The following is a 22,558-nucleotide window of genomic DNA, read 5'->3' as shown; positions in this document are numbered from 1 at the left end:
ATCGACTGAGAGGGTCTGCACTGACCACTCAGTCGATCCAGAGAAATCGATTTGCTGCCGTCAGTGTAGCCATAGCCTAAAGCTATCAGGAGCAAGGAGAAAAACAGAAGGTGACTGATGCTGACACTGCATATATAGATGGTGGGGGGGGCAGAGTGGAACTCACCTCGTAGTTTTCTATGTCCAGTACGGCAGGCGTGGTACTTAAAATGGTGCGTTACTATTGGGTCTCCTGCTATCAATGGATGGAGTGGAGATGTAGGGGCAAGACTAGAAGTGGCAAACTTACTGCATCACTGATGACCCAGTAAACCTTTTGAAAAGATTCAGGCTAAGTATTTTGACCCAGAGTTGTTGCATCTGAGAGCTTTTTGGCTGTGTCATTTTAATTCTTACATAGCTGAAATATTTAAATAAAGCAACACTGGTTTTAAAATGGGCAAGGTTGTACATTTCTAGTGCTCTCCTTCTCTTTCAAGAACCCAAAATGCTGCGGTGTTTTACTTTTTATTTATTAGAATACTTTGATTATAGAGAAAATGCGCACATTAGTGATTAGTGTTTCACTTGGCTTGCAGTGGGAATTCTGGACTTTGATACATGGATTGGAAGCTTACTCAGCATCACTATTGACTTTACAATTGACTCTGTATCCCCAGCTGGTAAAAATGCTCTTTTGTAATTTCCTTAGGTAATACTCAGTGAACTGTAATTTATACCCCTGTGCCTCCCACAACAACAGTATGCTAGGGGGACTGTTTACTGTATATTCCTCTTTTATCCGGTAGTAGTAGAACACCAGTGTTGCAAAAGGCCAATGGAATTTTTGTGCTCTGAAACTGTTAGTGTTTCTACATTGATATGGCAAGCTCTGAAGTTCGTGAATATCTGAAAGTATAATTAACAAAATCTTCAGTAGTTTAAGATCTAATCACCTCCCCCTCTTCACCCAAACTGCTAAAACTCTAACTTGTATCAGGCATCTGGCAGTGGTCACAGGCAGCTGGCAGTGGTTGCAGACATTGGCAATGATTTCTGAAGCATTGCCTGCTGTCGTCTTGTCCTGGAGCTGCCAGGATTTTATGCCAAGCAAATCTGTCTTGGCTCTGAGCTGCTTAGACTCTGGAGGTGCTCTGCAAAGAAGATTCCTGAGAGAAAAACATGATTTAGTTCACTGAAATGGTTGGTCCTGGGTCCATCAGGACAGATAAAATTATGATATTAGGCTCCTGTTTTAATTTGGTTTGGAGTATTTCACTAACAGATGTACAGCTGTGACTTTGTTCCAAAAGAAAAATCAAAAGCACCTAGAAATATTCAGGCAATAGGATTGCTTGAATTGCTAAACACACCATTGTCTCTTTTGTGAAGGAGAGATGTTCCTGTACGCAACATGACTAACATACAAGCTTCTCAGTGACTACTTGCGTATTCTGTCTCTGCCCTTGGCTAATGCTGGACGCTTCACAAAAAGGCAAATTCCCCTCCATATAGTGCACTACTAAAAAAATATGCAACTGTAGTTTATGAAAATGGGGATTATTTCTTCCTGTTGCCAGTTTATTTCCTAAAACACAAGGATTTGAAAGCCCTTGATGTTTTATTGTTCTTAGTGTAAATTCATAGCATTTTCTCATATAGGACTAGATTTTAAAAAATGAAGCAGTCAGAATTATTGCACTTTTCTAACATATACATGGCAATCTTCTATGTGCATACCATAATCAGTTATTCATAATGCATGGACAATTAAGCACCGTCAGCAACTGATTTACACACATGCATCAAGGATTTGCAAACATAAATTAGGCAAGCACAGTAGTTTGGATTTATCTGACTGAAAATCTGGCTCACAATGTCTAATCCTCTTTTGAATTTTACTGAGTTGTTTGCCTCAATATTATTCCACAAAAATTAGCTTCACAGGTGTGTAAAAAAGCACAGGTGAGTAATTTTTGTCCAAGGCCATCATGGATTTTGTATCTAATTGACAAGAAAGTATGACCTTTTTGGGGGCCATAACTAATTAGTTGTGTGCACAACTCCAAAACTGCAGAAATGCTTTGGGAACCAGATACTCCCATATTTTAACCTCTGCCACTCATTAACTATGTGGCTTTGCTCAAGTCACTAAGGCCAAGATTTTAAAACAGATTTAGGCACTTAGGGATTTAGGCTCTTAAATGTTTATATCCCTTTTGAAAATGAGACATAGGTTGCTAAATCAGGTAGTGTTGCAATGCTGAGCACAGTAACACCTAAATATATTTAAAAATCTGTGCCTAAAGGCCTGATTCAGTGAAGTCCTTAAGCACCTGCTTAATTTAATATTCCCATTGACTTCATAGAGTTTCATTGACATCAGTGGAACTACTCATGTCATGTGAGTTAAGTGAAGCATATGTGAAAGAGTTCACAGGGTCAGAGCTCAAACCTGTCTGTTTTATTAACCCATCTTTAAAAAAGGGAAAATAATAAATACTTACCTTTTATGGATATTGTAAATAGAATTAGATCAAACACCAACAAAAATTTCCCAGGGATTTCTAAAAGTTAAGCAAAAAAACTTTTTAATTTTTGGAAACAAAAAAAAAGTTCAGTGGAATTTCTTTTACAGAATATTTTTTATTCTTCAAATCAGCAATTTTAAAAAATGAACTTTTTCTGTTTTTAAATTGAAAACCTTCAAAATCAAAATGATCTATTTTGAAACAATTACATTGTGTGACTAATCAAAACTGGCAATGCAAGATGAATTTTAAAAAATAAACAAGACAAACCAAAAATATCAAATAAAATGTGAAAAATGACAAACAAAATGTGATAACCACATCAAACAGTAACTAACATGTTACACTTTTTGTTAAAAAAAAAAAAATCTCAAACAAAACTTTGAAGAAGGAAAACACAGACTGGTTTTGTGAAAGTTTTCAATTTTGAAAAACAGTCAATTATTATTTTATAAAAAAAATGTTCAAAAAATTTCAACCAGCTTTTGAGCATTATTTAGTTAATTAGCACGTCGTAAATACCAAAAAAACCTTATAGAAATGCAAAAACAACAAGAGTCCTGTAGCACCTTAAAGACTAACAAATTTCTGTGGGCATAAGCTTTCGTGGGCTGCAACCCACTTCATCAGAACTCTGGAACTTTTAATTATAGAAATGAGTATTATTATTTGTTAATCAATATTATTATTATTATTATTATTATTAAGCGGCTAAAGGAAGTCAGAAGAGAATTTAGCAAAGTGATGGGTAGGACAGACAAACCCATGTATTACTTTTGTCAATTTGTGGCATTTATAGGAAATGGAGGCTAATTTTCATTTGATGCTCAGCTAGGATACACCATTCAAACAACACACCCAAGCTTTTTAAGTACAGGCAAATAGCTGGTCCAGCAGGTAGTAGGGCCCACATCCTCAAAAGTATTAAGACATCTAACTTCCATTGATTTCAATAGGAGTTACCTGGTGCTCCCATATAGTCTGGACAGATACTTTGTTCCCCATATTAATTATGGAGCTACTTCCATATCTTCAAGACTTGAGAATGGTGGAAAAGGATCTTAATACAGTGAAAGAGACAGCTATGGCTAAACTTCAGGGTGTACACTAGCACCTTGTTAAGCACATTCCATTTATAGGACACCATTCATTTCACTAAAAGTTAGGCACCTGACTACCATTGGGGAGCTGGGCCTAGGTCATTAAATGTCACTTGTCTGGACTAAACTTATGGTTATCCCAGGATGCTGATTCATAGGATTTTTCCCAGGTGATGTGTTGCATGAAAAGTATTGTATCCATGTTACATGTGTGGCCTTTTAATATCGACAAGTGTCCCTTTTTGTATTATGGGAGGGAGCCAGAAGCTCCCATTAGCCCTTCTTACAGGATGTTTCACACTGTCGTTGGGAATGTCTTCAAGTAGTTTTCAAATGTAGAGAGTTTTTTAAAAGTATAACATCGGTGAGTGCAATGTTATTACATTGTTAGGAATCTAAAGGAAAAATGGAGTAGGATGGCTGTGTGTTTTTTGGCAGTGTAATCCTCTGGTGCCATTATAATTGGGTGTATGAGAACCAGGGTACAGAGCTGAGATGGTGGACACACAAAGTGGTGCTCTGGTACTACCCAGAAACATGGAAGGGCAGTGAAGCTGAAGGTTGCATGATATATGCAATGTATATCATATGTTTCTGCAGTTATACAACTATCTTCTGTGTGCCCCTTTCACATACGTGTATGTGTTCATGGCCTACATTTTCTAGATAGCATTTTTTCAGTAGAATTACTAGGTAGGTCCTAGGTGGTGAGCAGTGATTTTGGGTGCTCAAGTGCACATCTTAAAGGGGTCTGGTTTTCAGAAAGTACTGAACACACACTCAGAAAATCAGGTTCCTTTAAGGTGTCTCAGGTTGGGCACCCAGAAACTGAGGCACCCAGAATCATTAGTTACTTTTGAAAATTTAGGCCTAAATCTATAAAATAATAAAATCCTCCATTGATATCTCTTCCTTCAAAGAATGGTTTATTTTGGGGCCTAACTGGATTGACTGTCCCCCATTAATAAGTGGCTTTCAGCACTCCTTGGCCAGTAGGATGGTTCAAAAGTAATGAATTCACTACATGATCAAACAGGAGGAGCTGGCTTGCAAAGGCGAGGAGCTCATGTCCAGACACAGCCTTCTTCAATAATAGTGTAGGAAACACAAGAGACTATAGGGGAGGCAAAGATCTGCATGTTCAATGTTCTATTTTTAAAGTAGTTAAGTAAGAAAAAGCCCAAGGAATGATATTTGTGTAATGGGTGGGCTGCATGACTAAATCAACCCAATATAATGTTGAATGGTCAGTGGACGTTTCCATGAGCAGTAAACTACTGCAGGGGTCCTATTCCACTTTGGATTGGTGATGTCTCTCTCAAAGCACAATTTTCACAGCTAGGAAGAATATTTAAGTTTTAATAATAAGAATCAAGACCATTAAGGCATTTTAGTTAATAGGATTATAATATGCAAAGGGATTAAGGAAGTGGAAGTGGAGAATAGTAAGAGTTGAAGGAAGGAGAAAGGAAATGAGTTGGGGGAACAAAGAGACGTGAAAAGGAGGAGAGAAAAGTAGAGGAGAATAATGATTGGCTGACAACACTGAGTCTACTATTCCTCTTGTTAACAATGAGATGTTCAAAGGGAGGAAGAAAATGAATGGAAAACATTTACATACTATGCTGATGGGAGTTAAAGAAAAGCACAAGGTACATAGATAAAAAGCTTCCCCTGTCACAAGGGCACCATCCAATGAGAAGCTTCTCATAGGATAACATCATAGGGGCAGAGGAGAACCGAAGAGGGGAATTTGAAGAGAAGAAAAAAAAAAAGAGAGCAGGCATAGAGGAAAGAAGGGATTGGAGTCAGAGTAGCATTGATCAAGTCTGTCCTGGGCAGTGCCACCAGCTATTATAACAGAGCCTGCAACTGTAATCAGGCTAATCAGAGCTGTGGGAATTAGCCTGAAACAAGACCTTCGTACAGCTGTAGTAAAACGGGAAGGGACTAAGAAATGGTATGTAAAGCCATTAGTATGATCCTAGAACAACTAAACAGACTTATTTTCCTGGGGAAAAACTTGTTTCCAAAAGAGTTAAGCAGCTAATAAAACTGAAGTGGGGCAGGAAATTTGATGGAGTACAAGCAAGCCAGGCTGGCTAATGCCACAGTGAATACACCCATACATGAATATGAAGGGAATCAAATACAGAGTCAAGCTTGGAAGGGCTCCAGAGTTGACGTTCCTGTCTCTTCTAAATATGTTTCCCAAATCCAGTCATTTGTTTGTACTTCTTGTAAAAGACGGTGCTTCTCAATGCGCTTTAAAAAAAAAAAAGAAAAGAAATTCCAGTAGCCTAGTACTGATGTAGTTCAGTAATCCATTATGCACAGCCCCAGCTCTCATAGGCAGTGTTACAAAAACAAACCGGTATGCTCAGCCCGATACAGGCATTCATACAGTAATAAGCCAGTGTGGACAGCCCACCATTCATGGGCAAGCCTTCAGGAACAAATTAGCATACATGTATATGATGGAGGCCAACAACTTTGGTAACATGACACTGTTAAGTTTCTAACTCCTGAAGGAGCCTGTTGATTAACAATAAGTGGAAAAAATCTTTTAAAACTGTGAAAAATATTTAGTGCTGCTGCTGATTCTCCATGGGCACTGTTGATGTGTGTGTTCTGAATGAACTTTCTTCTTGATCAGTGGATGAAGTACAAGTGATATGAAATAAGGACATGGTGACCACTAGCCCACTGTGCTTGTGTTTGCTAAAACCAGGCATCCCTAGTGTGTGATTTCCTTTTGATTGCCTAAGGTCCTGGACAGCTGGAGTTTCAGGGCATAACTGATCTGGTCAATTTCAAGGCAAATTTAATGGAAGCTTAATACAAACCAAGAACAGCTGGCAGCCAGAAAACATTTCTAATAACATTTGTTTTTTTCATACATCTTTTCCTTGTCTGGGAGGTATACTAATCATAATGCTTTGTATTTATAAAGTGGTTTCCATCCAATGATCTCAAAAGGCTTCATGAGCAAAGATGACGATCTTTTTGTAACTCTGAGAGGAGTTAATATATTTGGTAGAATGGCTGGTTTCCCTCTCAGTCCTCACCATCTCCTATTTGGGGAGGGCTCTGGAGGGTTGCTAGAGTTTGAAGGCAGGGGTTCATGGTAGATGATGGATCCCACAGTGTGGATGAGTTAAATAGAAACAGTTGTAACTGATCAAAAGAAAAGGGATTTTGTAACCACAGAAGGAGTATAAATTGAAATTGTTTTTTCATTCCTCTTTTCCATCAGGGAGAAGTTGAGGAACTTTTTATGTGGGGTGGTGGTCAAGAGTCAAAGGAAATTTAGAAGCTAAAAAATGCCCTCTCAGTCTGTTCTCTCCGATAAATTGTCAGTCAGTTTTGCAAAACAAATTTGATTTGAATAGATACTTCTCTTGAGTTTACCAAATAAAGTATTGCTATTTGGACTGATTGAAAAGGAGAGCCCCTCATGGAAAGAGAGGAGTTGTTCCTATATACGTTAGTGTAAGGGGAATAATAGGCATGGAAAACAAAGGGAAATTATTATTTTGTATTGCAGTAACACCTAAAGGCAACCATCAAGGATTGGGGTTACATTATACTAGGCACCCAACAGACACATAGTAGAAGAACAATCCCTGCTCAAAGAACTTATGATTTAGGTTATAACAAGATGCAAAAGGTGAATGATACAAAGAAGCTGGGGAGGGCAAGGCAGCAGTAAAGTGAGTATGGCCCTGTATACACTTACCTGTGAGATTTGGCGGCAGTCGATGGGAGTTACGCAAAGTATGCAAAAATTTTGTGTAACTCCTGTCGACTGCTTCTCTTCTCTTCTGCGCTCCATCTTCACTGTGCTGCGCCTCCGGGAACAGCATTCCCCTCGACGCAGCGCTACGCTACTTGTGTAGCTGATCTTAGTATGTTGATTTCTGGATCAACTGAGCAGGTCTGCACTGACCGCTCAGTCGATCCAGAGAAATCGATCTGACGGCGGTGAACTTGCCGCCGTCGGTATAGCCGTAGCCTATGTCGTTGCACAATAAGAGGAGGGCTAAACTGACCATCTGTATTGTAGACATGATGGTAGAGGTACTCTTAAGGAGCCATTTGAAGGAGGATACAGTAGTGGCTTTGTGGATCTTTTCAGAGAGTTTTTCCCACTCTTAAGGAGTGGCACGGGAGGAAACATGCAGGTGTTTGAGAAAGCAACATACTGGCAGATGACAGAGACTAGTATGTTGATAAAGTACAGGTGGGGGTTGACATTATGGTAAAATGCATCAAATAGATAGGGCAGGGCTAAATTGTAAAGGGGCTACAGATGAAGATAGCAAGCTTGCACTTGATACAATTGAGAAGGGGGAGCCAATGGAGGATACAAGGAGGGGAAATCTGTCCCATTGGGGCTGAAACGGGAATCTCTTCACAGTTTTGAGTGAACAACTCCAAATACTTCAAAGATACTTACAATGGTTTTGAGAAGTGTCTAAGGGATCAAAGGTGTATCATAATGATTATGCCAATCTTTAGGGTAAATGTGTGAATATTGGTTTTTGTAAATGATAATGGAATATAAAAAAGTGTTTTTGAGTAGAAACGGCTGAAAATGTCACCAAAGTTCTCTCTTTGTTGATGTGCATTTTATTTTGTTTTATGGTACACATGGGTGTACTAGGCTCTTCAGAGAAAATTCATAGAAGACAGGTTCCAGTTCCCAAGAACTTATGCCATAAAGGACTGATACTGCCACACCGATGTTGAGTAGTATCTTTCTATGCAGGTAGTCTCATTAGTTAATTTCCCTTCCTGGGAAAAAATTCCATCAATAATAGTGATAATGTCTCTGGAGATAATGTGAGGTCTAAGAGGGGTAGAGGGTTAATGCATATGCAAAGGTGTACCTTTGAATTTGAAGTCATAAGTAAAGTGAGTTTGCTGACTTCATATTATCCTGGTTTCCATCACTCGCTGTCATTGTTGGTAGTTTATTAATTAAATACAGTATCAAAGTTTACTCTAAGAGTTGGGTGTTGCACATGAGGTTTTTGCATTTTCTCCCTTTTTCTTTTTTTGCAGGGAACAGTGGTGATCTAGTGTTAAGAGTTTAATGCCAATTGCCCTTGTCCACGCTGTTTTGAGGGGGGTCTTGTACTCTGGGGTTCCTGTTCACTCCATGTCTGCACGTTCCCTCTAATGCACTCTTTTAGTAGTACTGTGGATGTATATATAGTTTCTTTCTTTCTTTGCTTTTCCCCTTTCTGTTTTATGCATTCTAGGCTGGCCTGATTCGGACGGACAGTAGTGAGTTTTTCATTGAGCCCCTAGAGAAGGGGCAGCAGAAGAAGGAAGAAAATGGGAGGGCACATGTTGTCTACCGCAGATCTGCTGTCAGACAGGAAAGAGCAGAATCACACAAGGATCTTCATAATGAAGGTAGGACGCTGTGTGTGTGTGTGTGTTTAAACACATGCACATTACTGCACCCTGCATGCACATGCTTCTTTAGCTCTGGCTGAGCTGCTGTGCAAAGGCATAAAATCTGATTGATGGGGGAGCTTTCAGCAACCTTTGTATTTCCCTGAACTAGGTGCATATTTGTCCCTGATGCTTCTTAGGCCACTTTGGCTGCTCTAGATTGTGTTTGGCTACCCACAGCTCCCAGGGAACTTTCTGGCAGTCGGCAATCTCAGCTAGCCATGCTGTTTGCTCACCCATGATACCTGTGCTGGGCAGTGGGATTGCTGGCGGAATCCTTTGGAACCCAGTTAAGCTTAATAGCCTCTTTACGCCCTAAAGCACCAGAGAATTTGGCAGATAGAGTCTCCTAATCCTGCTGAAAATACCCTGGGATGAATCGGCTGGATAATTTTGTTCAGATGAATGGGAATGATTTGTGTTTTACCTGTAGAAAAATCAAAATGCAGGTGACTGGGTGCAGAGAAAACCCCAAATCTCCTCACCCTGGATAAACCATCAAAATGGAGAAGTCTGCTGTCATTGAGTTCATTTAATCTTTTCAGTATGATAAGGTGTGTTTTTGAATTCAAAACGGGTTTCAGTGCTATGAAAGATCTGGTACTCCATCATAATCTGGTATCTTGCTGTAAAGGATGCCGTTATTGGAAGTCAGTTTTAAGAAACCAGTAATGATGATGGTAATACTTTGCATTCCTATAGCACCTTCCGCCTGAAACTCTCAGGGTGTTTCATGAACAGTAACTGATTAAGCTTCACAGTATTCCGGTAAAGTAGGTTTTTTACACTTACAGTTAAGTGATTTTCTAAAGGACACATGGGGTAATTGTCGGAGATGGGATTAGAAATTAGGTCTCCTGATTTCCAGTCTTTTGTTCTAAGCATAACTCCCCCAGGATCCCTCTATCTGAGTGTGTCAGTGGAGCTGGTGTCTGGGGATAACTCAGTTTATCTGGTTCATGGCTGTAATCAGTTTCACTTTCATTCCGTTACATTTGCAAAACTGATGAGAGATCCTTGTAACTGCCTGGAGCCCAGACTAGATCCCTCCTGCCTCCAATATCCATAGACCCGCCTTTTACCCTCAGGGAGAGTCATCATTTCCAGGGTGTGGAGAAATAAGGACCATGAGCATTTCCCATCCATGCTGCTGTGGAGAAAGGGGTGAGTGGTGAGGGGAGCAGGAGGTGCAAGTCAGCTTTGTTCAATATGCTTTTAGATGCTCCCATCCACCATTTCTACACCTGCTTTTCTAGAACTTTAATTTTCATGACAATATATGTAAATAATGCCGTTTAGCTGTTAGGCCTACATTATGCCTGCTTAATTCTCTCTCCTCCTCCTCTCTCCCTCCCACCCCCGACACACACTATTTATTTACAGGGTGCCTGTCATTATGATTTAACTTTTCACAGAGAAGTCTGCTCTTTTTCTTTAAAAAACAATAAGAGTGAGAGAAGGAGAGAAACAAATAATCAGTGCCAACAGCCCAGCCCCATCTGGGAAATCCTAGAGTAACAAGCCAGCCTGTGCAAATGTTGAAGGAAACAGAATTGTCAAAAGGGAACCAGTTTCAGTTTTAACTCTCAAATGGATTGTTATCAACAACAATGAACAAAAAAGTCTTTAAAATGATGAATAATCGCTTGAGTGATCACTTAAACAGAGGCAAATATCTTCTTGGCAGATTTACATTCAGCATTGATTACTTGATGATTACCTGTTCTGTTCATTCCCTCTGAAGCATGTGGCATTGGCCAGTGTTGGAAGACAGGATACTGGGCTAGATGGACCATTGGTCTGACCCAGTATGGCTGTTCTTATGTTGTGTTAGAGGGTCCTTTGTTAGAGTTACTGCATTAGGGTTTGAAATGAGGTTAAGGTACTAGTCATGTTTAGTGATTTCTGTAAGATTTTCCTTTAAGTAAAATAATTTGATGGTTTGATCTGTTGTACAGAGAATCCATAATTGCAACATTTGGAACTGAGTTCTGATTCAGATTTCAGATCCCTCTCCCCCTCCTCCTAGTGGCAAAAGGAAAAGGTGAGACATCTTTAAAATAAACTGATTTTGCTGTCAGCCACTTGTTCCCCTCGTAGCACTGAGATAAAGAGAAGAGGCCAAGAAGAAAGGAGAAAATAGACGGTCTCACATCTTATGAGCTAAAACACCAGGGCAAAATGGAATTGGGATAAGGATGAGTTGAGGTTCGAATGGCTGGTTCAGTTTGTAACTTTGCAGTTTTTTTTTATTTGAAGACAGATGTGGAGATGCAGGTTTTTATTTTAATTGAATGTACTCATTTCCATAGCCACGAGCTGTGATGTTGCAAACACAGCATGGAAGAGAAGCAGGAGCAGAGAAATCTTAACACAGAAAAGATCCTATTATCTAGCCTATATACTTCAGTAATAAAGAACGAGATCAAGAAACACTCCAAAAATGCAGCATATGTTGGAAGCAGAATTACCTCTGAAGAGAACGGGATTTTAAAAGCTTCCCATGTGATGTCAGCAGTTCTTTCAGTATTGCTAATAAAAAAAATTGCAAAGAGCCATGAAACAATAGGGGAAAAGAGAAGGTGATGAATGACTGTTGGTCGGAGGTAGAGCTTTCATCTTTGTTACCAGTTTTGGTTTAGAGGAGGCTGGAGGATTGGAATGCGCAGGTGACTGATGAAGCAATCCAGAAATCACCGTTTCCTATCTGGATCCAGTCGGTCTGAGTCTGTTATCCTGCACCTTGTGTCATTATTTACACTACTGCAAAATGCATGTAAATCACTACCACATCAGAATGGTAGCAAGTTGACTTCCACTTTGCACTAGTAATGACAGTGCACAGGAAGGAGGAATCAGACCCTGCAAGTCGCCATTGCTTCTTGACTATGTAGTGGGTATAGAAAGAACTACAGAGCTGCCAATCAGGACCTAAATTCACTTTAAAGGGAAAGGCTGTACAGTAGGAAGATTGAATACATCATCTGAGGCAAAGCCTGCTGGCTGTATTTACTTACTTGTGTTCTTGTTGATCTTTCCCATCTACCCATCTGCCTGCACATTCTAAACTGTAATCAGGCATCTGGCCAATGAAGACATCATGTAAGAGTGGATTGACAACTCTGGTGCAAATGTGTGATGTGTCTGTCAAAGCTTGCTCTGTAAAAAGGAGAGAGGGTAAAAATAGAGAAGGAATTTCTTGAAACATTGTGACTGGATAAGTTATTTTAAAGGTGGGAGGATGGGGGTCGGGGGCTAAAGGGTGAGTTGTGGTGAGAGCTTAGCTTTTTGCTTTGCTATATTTAATGTTCTTGATCAAGATAAACACAGCTTCACAGCTTGGGCCTCACAGTCTTCATCTGTCTGTTTGAAAATGAACCCCTCATTGGCAAATACAGAAATTCCTGGAGGATGTGCTGTGTGAAGATCAGAGCTCTTACATCAGAAGAGAGAGATGCTTTATGTGACTCACTGTTTGGAGCAATGAAATTTTCTTAATGTCATCTAGCTTTATTTAACTAGATGATGTGCTCCCAAATAGGGCACTGGTATCAGAGAATCATGTGGCTATCAAGAGGCCTGGTGATGGAGATATCTCCCAGCTCCCCCTAGAAGTTATTACTGTCTTCAGAGTACCCTTAATACTCAATTTGGGGGCACGTATTCAGATTTTTTACTTTGAGGGCAAATTTAGTGCTGATAAAAGTGAGGGGGTAGAATTGATAGTGTTCCTGCTTCCCATACTATGAGTGTCCTTGGATGTCATACCCCTTTGATGTCTAGTCTTGTACCTTTCACCACCGGGGTAGTCACATTTAAAATAAAACGTGCTCCAAGTCCTTAACTAATCCTTTCTGGTGTTAGCAATGCCTGCTCTCAGTGGCCACTAAAAGATTCTGCTTCCAGAAATGACATCTGATGGATTTTGGCCCAGATCCTCAAAAGTATTTAACTGCCTGTTTTCCATGAGATTGGGGATCTGGGCCTTAACTGTTTCCTTTTGTCTCCCTTTGATACCTCGTCTTATCTCCTTTTGCTTTCCTGCATTCTCCTATACATCTATGATCCTCCTTATGTGTATTGTACAGCTCCTACTTCAATAAGACCCCAATCCTGGGCTTGGAGAAGCATGATTGTCAGAGAAAGCTGACATTAGAAATGACTGGTTCTGGGCCTTGGAGCAAAAGTGCATTCCAGTTCCCCAGTGAATAAAAACTGGAACACACACATGCACCTTCTCCTTAAAGGAATAAAAGAACAGACACTACAGCTCTGTTGCTAAACAGCCACCAGCCACCTTTTTACTCCTCAGGCTGACAAAACCTTGTCTTTCTTTCCAGAACCTTCCGGAGGAGGGGCTGGGAACTGAAACAAACACGGTGTTCTCTGTCCACAGACTCCTCCCCTATAGTCAATATACTGGCAGCTTCTCCCTCCCTAATCACTGAGTGGGGGTATGAATCAATACAGGGAGCAGGCAGGCATTCACACAGATACATGAACATACATGCACATAAGAAAACAGACAATAAATGTAGTTAGTAGAGCCAGAAAACATTGCTAAAGCGACATTGTGCTGCATGCAGCAACCTTAAAGTCCTTCCCCCTTTCCTCTTTTCTCTCACCTTTTCAGTTCCAAGCTTCAGTGTGGGTGAGCTCCCAAACTCATTGGACCTGATTGAAGATCGGCTCGGTGAAGTGGACCGGAAGAGACGCCATGCCAAGAAGGATGACTACAACATTGAGGTCTTGCTGGCAGTGGACGATTCAGTTGTGCGTTTCCATGGGAAGGAACACGTCCAGAATTACGTCCTCACGCTTATGAACATAGTGAGGTTTTCTTTTCTTTTGTTGTTTATGGTCCTGAGAGGGATGTGGGAGGTTGTGGGAAGTGAGTGGATGCAAGTAGAAATTGGTAGTGATAATTATGATCGAAAGCATTGCTTTGTCTACATATGCCATGTGTATTATTTTGTATAGTGGCAGTTCTATAGCCAGTTTATTCACTGGAGTATGGATGAGTTCTGAATATGAATAAATCAAGTAATCTAGGTACATTTCAGTATGCCCTTTGGAAGGGAGATGCATTTGCCTGATGAAGGCTGTTGCTTCTCCTTTCTTGACTTTGAAGAGGAATTTTCACACTGGGTTCAGACAGGAGACAAAAGGACCTGTGTACAAAAAACAGATTTATTTTTACTGTAACTTGCCCCTCTTTCTTGGATATTTGGATCAGAGTTAAGGATACTCTCCCAGCTTGGTCCTGGAGTGAAGTCTTCTCCAACCATTTTGTCATTACTGTCGTCTGACACAAAACTTATTGTGATGTCCCAAATCTACTGTTCTTAAACACAAGCCTCAGGAAGAGTTGTCTTCGACAATTAACAAGTGTAGCATTTGCAATGATGAAAAGTGGATATGTGGTAAAAACGGTTTTAAACTTTTTTCTGTGACTGTCTCAACCCTTGTAAAATGGCATACTACTATATAATGTCCCCCATAATGTAACTGGTCTGTATTGATTGGTGGTTGTGGTTTTCTTGTGGGTTAAAAGGGCTAATTCATTGTAACCCAGTTGTGCTATTGCATCATGCTGTATGTGCATTGTCTCTGCAGATTGTCTCAAAACTGCTTCCTAACCTGTACAGATAAAGCGTAGTTCTGGGGGAGATCTCAAGTGAACTGTCCCTCTGCTGTAGTGGTTGCCAAGCTTTTCTCTGCCAGCACACCTTGATACCTTTAATTAATTTGAGGCACAGCACGATATTGTCTCCAAATGAACTCACCCTCTTATTGCCTTGGTTTAAGCAAGGGTGGTCCCTTGCCTTTCACAGTATGTACAACAAAGTTAATGATGTTACAGCATAACATCGTTAACTTTATTGTACAGACTGACAAGTATTTTCAGTTGGCTCACACATTCACACCAAGACGTGAAATAAAAATAATTATTATATGATGAATAACAAATAATTGATACAACTTTTCTATTAAGAAACATCAACTAATGATATTATTATGTATCAAGACTTGTGGTTTTACTTTTTCATCTTTGAGGAAATTCTTCTTTTGTATGGTTTGGAAGTGAGCAACATCAAATGCCAAACTTCATGTCAGAGATCCAAACCTAACATTATCTGACGCGGAATGGCACTCCGATGAATAGAGTAGCGCTGCACGCTGTGATTCACAGTCTGTGATGAACGACCATAAATTATATAAACAAATAAAAAATAAATAACCAAAAAAATCTTTTAATGAGATATCTGAACTTGTCTTGATGCGCAGAGTCATTTAATCCTGAGAGGAAATGTTGACAAGGCCACTCGGAGCTCTTGCTCCACTGACCTCAGATGCTGTCTTTGTTCTTGTTGTAAGTCAGGCTTGAAAAACTTACCTCACACAGGTATGTCGTTGAAAACAGAATAGAGATAGCAACAGAATAGAGATACGATATTACAGGATATTCACCTCCCACCTTCAAGCAGAAAGAGTCCGATGGCGTATCATCAAACTTTATTTTCAAATTGTGGTCCATTCTTAATTCAGCAAGCTGACCTTGATCCGTTATTGTAACCTTCTTAGCGCTTTGCATTGCAGAGGAACTCCAAGGATTTTGGATCCAGTCAAAATCTTCTATATTAATTGAAGGAAAATATGAACTAAATTTTTCTTTCAGATTTTCCAAATGCTCAGAAACGATGTTGACCAAAATACTGCCAGCAGGATCTGCTGCATTTGCCAAGGGAAACATTTCTATTGTTCCTTTTGCTACTTTTTCTTTTTCACACTAGAGGGCTAACTGATTTAGACCTAAACCTGTGCAGTTTATCTGTGCTGGAGAGAAGATGCTCGTTTCTACCTTGTATTTTCCTGTTCAGTTCATTGAGGTGGCAGAGTATAACAGCCAGGCAGGCAAGCTTTGTGCACCATGCCACATCAGTGATCAAGTCCGTGTACAGTGATTTTTCTGAAGTTAGGAATACTTTGATTTCCTCTCTCAGCTCATACAGCTGTGAGAGAACTTTTCCACGGGAATGTCAGCATATGTCAATTTGCAAAAATAAACTTTGGTGCTCCGCTCCTGTTTCCTTACACTGCAAGGAGAAAAAACATGACTTTAAGAGCTGCAATTTTTAAAAATTCACTATCTTTACTGCCCCATCCAAGACTAAAGACAGTTCTTCTGGCAGTGTTTTGGTGATGAGAGCTTCATGGTGCGGGAGGCAGTGGATCACCAACACATCTGGGGTTTATTCCCTGACCTTGCTTACAAATCCCTTCACTTGCCAGTCACAGAGGTTGCCCCATTGGTGCAAACACTGATAAAATTTTTTAAGGAAAGTTCTTCCTAATGGTAGGCTGTTGTCACACTGAGTATTTCCTCTCCAGGCATGTGACCTGGCAATTCTTTGCAAAACAAACCATTTTCTTTGATTCTGTCTCCGTCAACGTACCTTACATTAGCCGAGAGTTGAGCATGGCCACTGATATCTGTTGATTCATCAAGCTGCAGTGCAAATTTTCCATTTGATTTTAATTTTTCTTGGAGCACCATCTCAATATCACCTGACAAGGTCATCTGTGTGGCGACTTATTGTGTTATCTGAAAGGAGAACTTTATCAATTTCCTTGACTGCATGTGCACCTAACATTATTCTCACGATTTATTTACTTACTGGTCAAATTAATGTCTTTGCAATGTATGTGGCTTTTTTGCCTTTGCTAAAGCTCAGCAACAATGTAGCTTGCTTCCAGCGCTTTGTCAGAAACAGGTGCACAGTCTATCATCAGTTGTGTTTGCTTTTCATTCTGATCCCTCAAATGCTTAAAAAAAAATTATGTCCTTCTTGGCAAGGGATGAATGTTTACTTGTAAGGTGTCGTTTTAATTTACTTGGCAGCATGGCATGGTTTGAGAGTTTTTCCCTGTACATGAGGCATTGTGAAAGAAGGCAAGCTGGTCCCCTGTAGATGAAAATCCATATTGCAGATAGCTCTCACAGAACTGTCAATTCACCATTTTCACTTTCTTAGTTTTATGTTCAGCTTTATCACTGCAAGTAGATGTGGAATTGCCAAAATCGTTTTTCTTCAAATATTTGTCCATTTTTGGGTCATAAATTTGAAATTCACTGCTGTAACTTTTGAGATTTGTAAGATTTGAAAAACACACTGACCACCATGTGACTCCCATAATGTTAAGTTCATATGAGAATAGCGTAATTTTGCATCTCCTTTCTTTCCAGACCACTCTTAATTTTGTCTCATGTATATTTATGAGCCTATCCAGAACAAGGCCAATAGGGTTAAAATGAAAACAGCTATGGTGACTAACATTAGATTGCGATTTGTCTTTTGTGCCAGAATTAACATTTTCAACCGTGGAAACTAACATTAAACCTAAATATAAGAACTCTGGACAAAAGCATGCTCAGTGGAGAAAGTGATACACACTTGAGAATGGGATGGGTATTGGGAGATTGGTATGACAAGCAATTAATAATTAATCATTTCTTCTCATTCCCAAAATAGTCTTCCCAAGTGTCTGTAACATTTCCCGCTGTTTTTAAATGCAATATAATTAATTATAATGCTGTTCTGGGTCTAGCTTGGTCTGGCTTTTACCCCAAGTCAAATGTAAATATCAAACTTAGGCTTGAATTGTATGTCTTTTTTTATGTGCATCATCATCAAAGTTTCATTGCAGTGCATTGCACTCATCAGGGCACGTCATCTTTGTTTACTTTTTATCTCCCTTAACCTCGCTTTGGGGAGTGGAATGTGACGCATGCATACTATTTGAAAGGGACCTCGTCCTGGAGAGCAAAAGTAAAGAATGTGATGTGGCTCCCACACTAATTAAAATACAAGGGAAGGTTTTTTTGTTCTCACATGTAGTTTTTCAAAACATTCTGCGGCATACCTGTTTGGGCCTGACAGCACACTAGTTGGGAAACCCTGCTCTACTGAACTGTCTTCATTACAGGGAGATATTAGCATGAATGGTATTGCTTTCTCTGCAAGTATATAAATAATTCAGGGTTTTGCAGAACTCTTGACAGGCTGTAGGGGGGGTTAGAGACCTGATGGGCTATGGCTGCTGTCCAGAACACCTGTTTGGCTGAGAGGCACTGAGGTTGGGTGAGTGGAATGGGAGAAAGGGTGAGGTGGTCCCTCCTGGGAAGAGAGGAAAAGTGTGGGGTTCATTCACATTATTGTCTTCAGCAAAGACAGAATGAGAATCTCCAAGAGGGAAAGAGAAAAATGTCACCTCCTTCTCCATCTCCCTGAAAACTGTCTCCAAAATCCCAGGAAATGTTGTGAAAGCTGTTCTTCCACAGTGAACAAAGGAAGGCCTCTTGCGTTTAGTTTTTTAAATTATTGCATCATATTGACAAAGGATACAATTTTCAGAGGTTCCTAAGTCATTTAGGTGCTTTTGAAAATTACACTCAAAGAGCAGCTATTCATGATGAAAATCAGGAGCTTCTCTCTCATTTCGATGTTTCCCTTTGGCAGTCCTCAGTTCTCCTCCATCAATTCTGAGTAGCCTCTCCCGATTTCCCTTGAACTCTACTCCAGAGCTTTCCTCCCCACTGACCTAGAGGAGTTTTCCTTTAATCATTTATTAACAAAAAAAAAGCAAAATGTGCATATTCCCAAAGAGCCGGAGGACATGGACAACGAGTATTTATTTTATTATTAGCCATTCAAAGTGTTTGCGCTGAATAGCTGCGTATATGAGCAGTCTTCACAAAGGTCTTTCTGTCTCTCCCTGCACCTCCTTCAGTCTTCACCTCCCTCCCTGGCTGAATGTCTCATGCTAGATGAAATGTCCCAGAGTAGATGTAGTATCTTGCACCAGATGGGGCCTGAAGAGAAATTCCTTCTAAACCTGTTGTCTTTCCTGCTCTCTCATTGGATGCTTTGGTGTCTGGAAGCTAGAGACATGGAATCTGTGCTCCAAACCCTAATTCTCATAACTGGGTTCCCAAGCAATGTCAAGTGGACCAACTGAGATATACTGAGTAGTAGCTTCTGGTACAGTTTGAAACTGGAGAATGAAAACAGCTATTCTTCCTTTCATGCCTTTTCCCCTCCTCCCTGTTCCAGTTCTTTTCTGCAGGGTCATGGAAAGTGTTATGCAGGCATGACCAGTTCTGAAGTGACAAATCTGTGAAGACTTTTTAAAATGTAGAAATGAAAACAGCATTAACTTGCAATGCAGCCAAAATCACAGCTATGGTGTCAATCAGACTGTGGGTAAATAATCAGTGTGAGATGTAAGGATTTACTTATATGTTTCCCATTAATGTCAGTGTGAGTCAATCAGCTAAATTCATAAAACACCTGATAACTATTTACCTTCTGAAGTCTGAATTTTAAAGCGTAGCAGTAAAACAATAAAGAAATAGTAACGCTTCATGGTAATGCTAGGTAATGCTTCATGGCAAGGTGTATAGATTACCGGGAACCTCCTGTACAGTGCAGTTCCATAGGCCTTCCTAAGTGGCATTATCATCCCTCATTGCAATCCTGCATTATTATTTAACAGTGTTGCCATCCCCACATATACAATTACAGAGAGATTTAAATTTTAAAACAAACTCTGTGAAAATTCTTATTCTCGTGCATTCTCCTGATTTATTTATTAAGCATCAAGGGTTTGTTCAATACTGCCCAAACACAAAGAAATATGAGGCTCCTGCACCAAGAGCTTGGAGGGTAAATAGCCTGACAAAGATAAAACTCAAAAATTCACTATGAACCCCTCAACATAGTGATAACTTAGGCCCTGATCAGGCAAACACTTACGTACTTATTTAACTTTATGCACGTGAATAATCCCATTGAGCTTAGTTTAAACTAAATTAAAAGAATGTGGGTAAATGTTTGCAGGATCAGGGACTTGGAGTGTTCACTATTTATTACATCACTTTATTCTGTATTTTTTTAAATTTCAGTAAAGGTTTGAGGCTGTGTTTTACTAGTATTGTTTAGTATTGTGAACTTTCTGGGGAAATTAGTTTTTCAAAGAATAAAAAGGAGAGGTATGAGGTGTACTGGAATAGGAAGGGTATTCCAGGCACATGGGAGGGAGAGGGTGAACATGGAAGAAGGTATGAAGAGGAGAGCAAGAGAGAAGGAAGCTAATGGAGTGATGAAGCAGGTTTGTGAAAATCCAGTTCCTTCATTACCTACCTGCCAAAACCTGAGTTTGGGTTTCCATTTCTCCACAGCAGCTGTTGATGTCAGAGCTGGGACATGCTCAAGAAGGCTGCGTATCTGTGTTGTCTTCAGCTGTTGTGGAGGAAATCCTGAATCTTGATAGATTTTGCATACGTGGGAGGATCTGATTTCCAAATAATTCATGTAAGGCGTAATTGCCCATTCAAAGATAACTGACCAGGGACCTTACATAGCTTATTACACTTTTATAAGAGCTCTGCATTTCAACTTTAACTTGACATCCAAGTTTGCCTGAAAGTCTGCATGCTTCTCACTGCATTTAAACTGAGGATTCTATAATGAGATCTGTCTTAAGCGACCACCAAAGGGACGAGCAGAAGATGTTTATCTTTTTTTTAACTAAAGGTCAGATGACTTTAACTACTGTAGACACTGGAGATACAGTAGAACCTCAAAGATACGAACACCAGAGTTACGAACTGACCGGTCAACCAAACACCATGGGGAACCGGAAGTAAGCAATCAGACAGCAGCGAGGGGGAGGGGGGTGGAAGCAAATACAGGTTTATACTTAAAAGGTTGGCATGCAGAACAGAAGCAGCCTGGGAGCTGCACTGTTTTCTGTAAGCCAAGGGTTCTGTTTCGCTCCCCCTGCCACCCTGTCCTACTGGGAGGGGGAAGCTGTTTTCACCACCACCACCTGTTAGCAGGGGGACAAGAAGCCAAGGAAAGAAGCTGCAGTCAGCCACAGGGAGCTACTGAGCTGCTACTATTGTAGCCAAAATCTGGCCTGGAGCTGGAGCCAGAGTCCAAAGCTGAGAGCTACTGCCTGCACACTATGCTCTGGAGATGTTTTAAAGGGCTACAGCCTGAGCACCGATGCGGCCCAAGCTTTGCCTGTGGCTTCACTCCTGGATCCTGCCAACACATCTGGAAGTGCAAGAGGCAGAGGAGGGACTGTTGCTGGCAGCCGGCTGGCACCAATCCCCTGCCATGTGCTGCCCCTGGAGCCCGGCGAGCAGTGCACAGAACAGGGTGAGTCTTGGAGAGAGACAACTGGAGGCTGTGGCTTGTAGTGCCAAGCATGCAGGCCAGTTCAGCCCACAGGCAAGAAACAGGAATAGGGCAGGGAGCTGCTTGCAAACCAGGCAGTGCTGCCAGGTGCCACCTTTGCAGAGATCTTTCCCAGCCTCAGCTGGAAGACACTGACTGCAAGGTATTGTGCCGTAATGTTTTGTTCAGAGCTACGAGCAACGTCCATTCCCGAGGTGTTTGTATCTTTGAGGTTCTACTGTACTTTAAAGTGGTGTCTTGAGAGGTTTGTTTAGTGAAGGGGGAGTCCTCAGTGCAGCTTTCACTATCTTTTAAAATAACGTTTTCAGTTAAAATTGCCTTTTTTAGTTGGCTGAGTGCAATTATCTTCCTGAAGAGATATCAAAGTATATGACAGTCTGGATGAGACTAAAATATTTTTAATATTTCCCTGAAACATTAAAAGTCAATTTATTAGGGGGCCCTTGGCTTTGTCTCTGTTTGTGTGCTCACTCATGGTAACAATTCGTTTGCTCTGTCACATTTGTAAAATTCAGTTTGCCTAAGAAAATGGGTTTCATGTACCTATCATTTGCATTCACAAGAATTGTACATGCAAGTCTCTTATGTGTTCATGAACAGAGGCTGAGATAAGGCCCCTTCAAAAATTTGCCCCTAAAGTTCATTTGTTTGTTAAATTGATCTGAAATCAGGCAGGGATGGGGTTACATGCTCTGACACTGGTCTCTCCCCACACTGCTGGTGTCACAGATTATGTCATTTTTTCAGCTTGGGGGACAGCATGGGAATCTCAGAATTGTCAGTTTTAATCAAAAGCTTTATTTTCAAACACATTTCATGGTTTATACGCAGCAGGGAGTGCTTTTCACTGTGTGAATGTTCAGGATGCTATGCTGAGTGAAAGAGGGACAGCTGTCTTTTCAAATAAAGGGCCCATTTGTGAGTTTAATGAGTTTAAAAGAAAAGATCAATAAAAGGGGAAAACATGACCCCTTTGGGTAATATGCAAAATGAATAGTTTACCAAAAGCTCCTTGGAGTGAGGCCCTTTTCTTTCCTTTCTTATGTTTTTGCTTCTGGCTCTGACACATCTTTTGCACTCAGTGGGCGATACTCACAGTTTAATGGACTCTCCCGCTAGTTATCCATCATGGCCTGTGACCCCTGTAAGCCTTCTCTTCAAGCCAGTCCCCTGCCATGTCATGATGTCACAATGGGCTACAGGGTGTGTACGGGTG

The 22,558-nt window shown here is 40.5% G+C and overlaps 1 protein-coding gene across 1 annotated transcript in view; it reads left to right on the top strand.

Annotated features, from left to right (window-relative positions):
* The window catches only part of ADAMTS14 (ADAM metallopeptidase with thrombospondin type 1 motif 14), a 102,931-nt gene that overhangs the window by 12,566 nt on the left and 67,807 nt on the right, over positions 1-22,558 (top strand). Inside the window, exons 3-4 of the mRNA XM_067552955.1 lie at positions 8,878-9,034; positions 13,710-13,906. Of these exons, the coding sequence (XP_067409056.1) occupies positions 8,878-9,034; positions 13,710-13,906 (354 nt within the window). The remainder of the gene's footprint in view (positions 1-8,877; positions 9,035-13,709; positions 13,907-22,558) is intronic.

The sequence above is a fragment of the Emydura macquarii genome, unplaced genomic scaffold (genome assembly GCF_026122565.2).
Source record: "Emydura macquarii macquarii isolate MOO-44397 ecotype Brisbane River unplaced genomic scaffold, CSIRO-AGI_Emac_v2 contig_1390, whole genome shotgun sequence".
In the NCBI taxonomy this organism is placed as follows: domain Eukaryota; kingdom Metazoa; phylum Chordata; order Testudines; family Chelidae; genus Emydura; species Emydura macquarii.
Note: the sequence above shows the minus strand (reverse complement) of the source record. Positions and strands in the feature narration are given on the sequence as shown.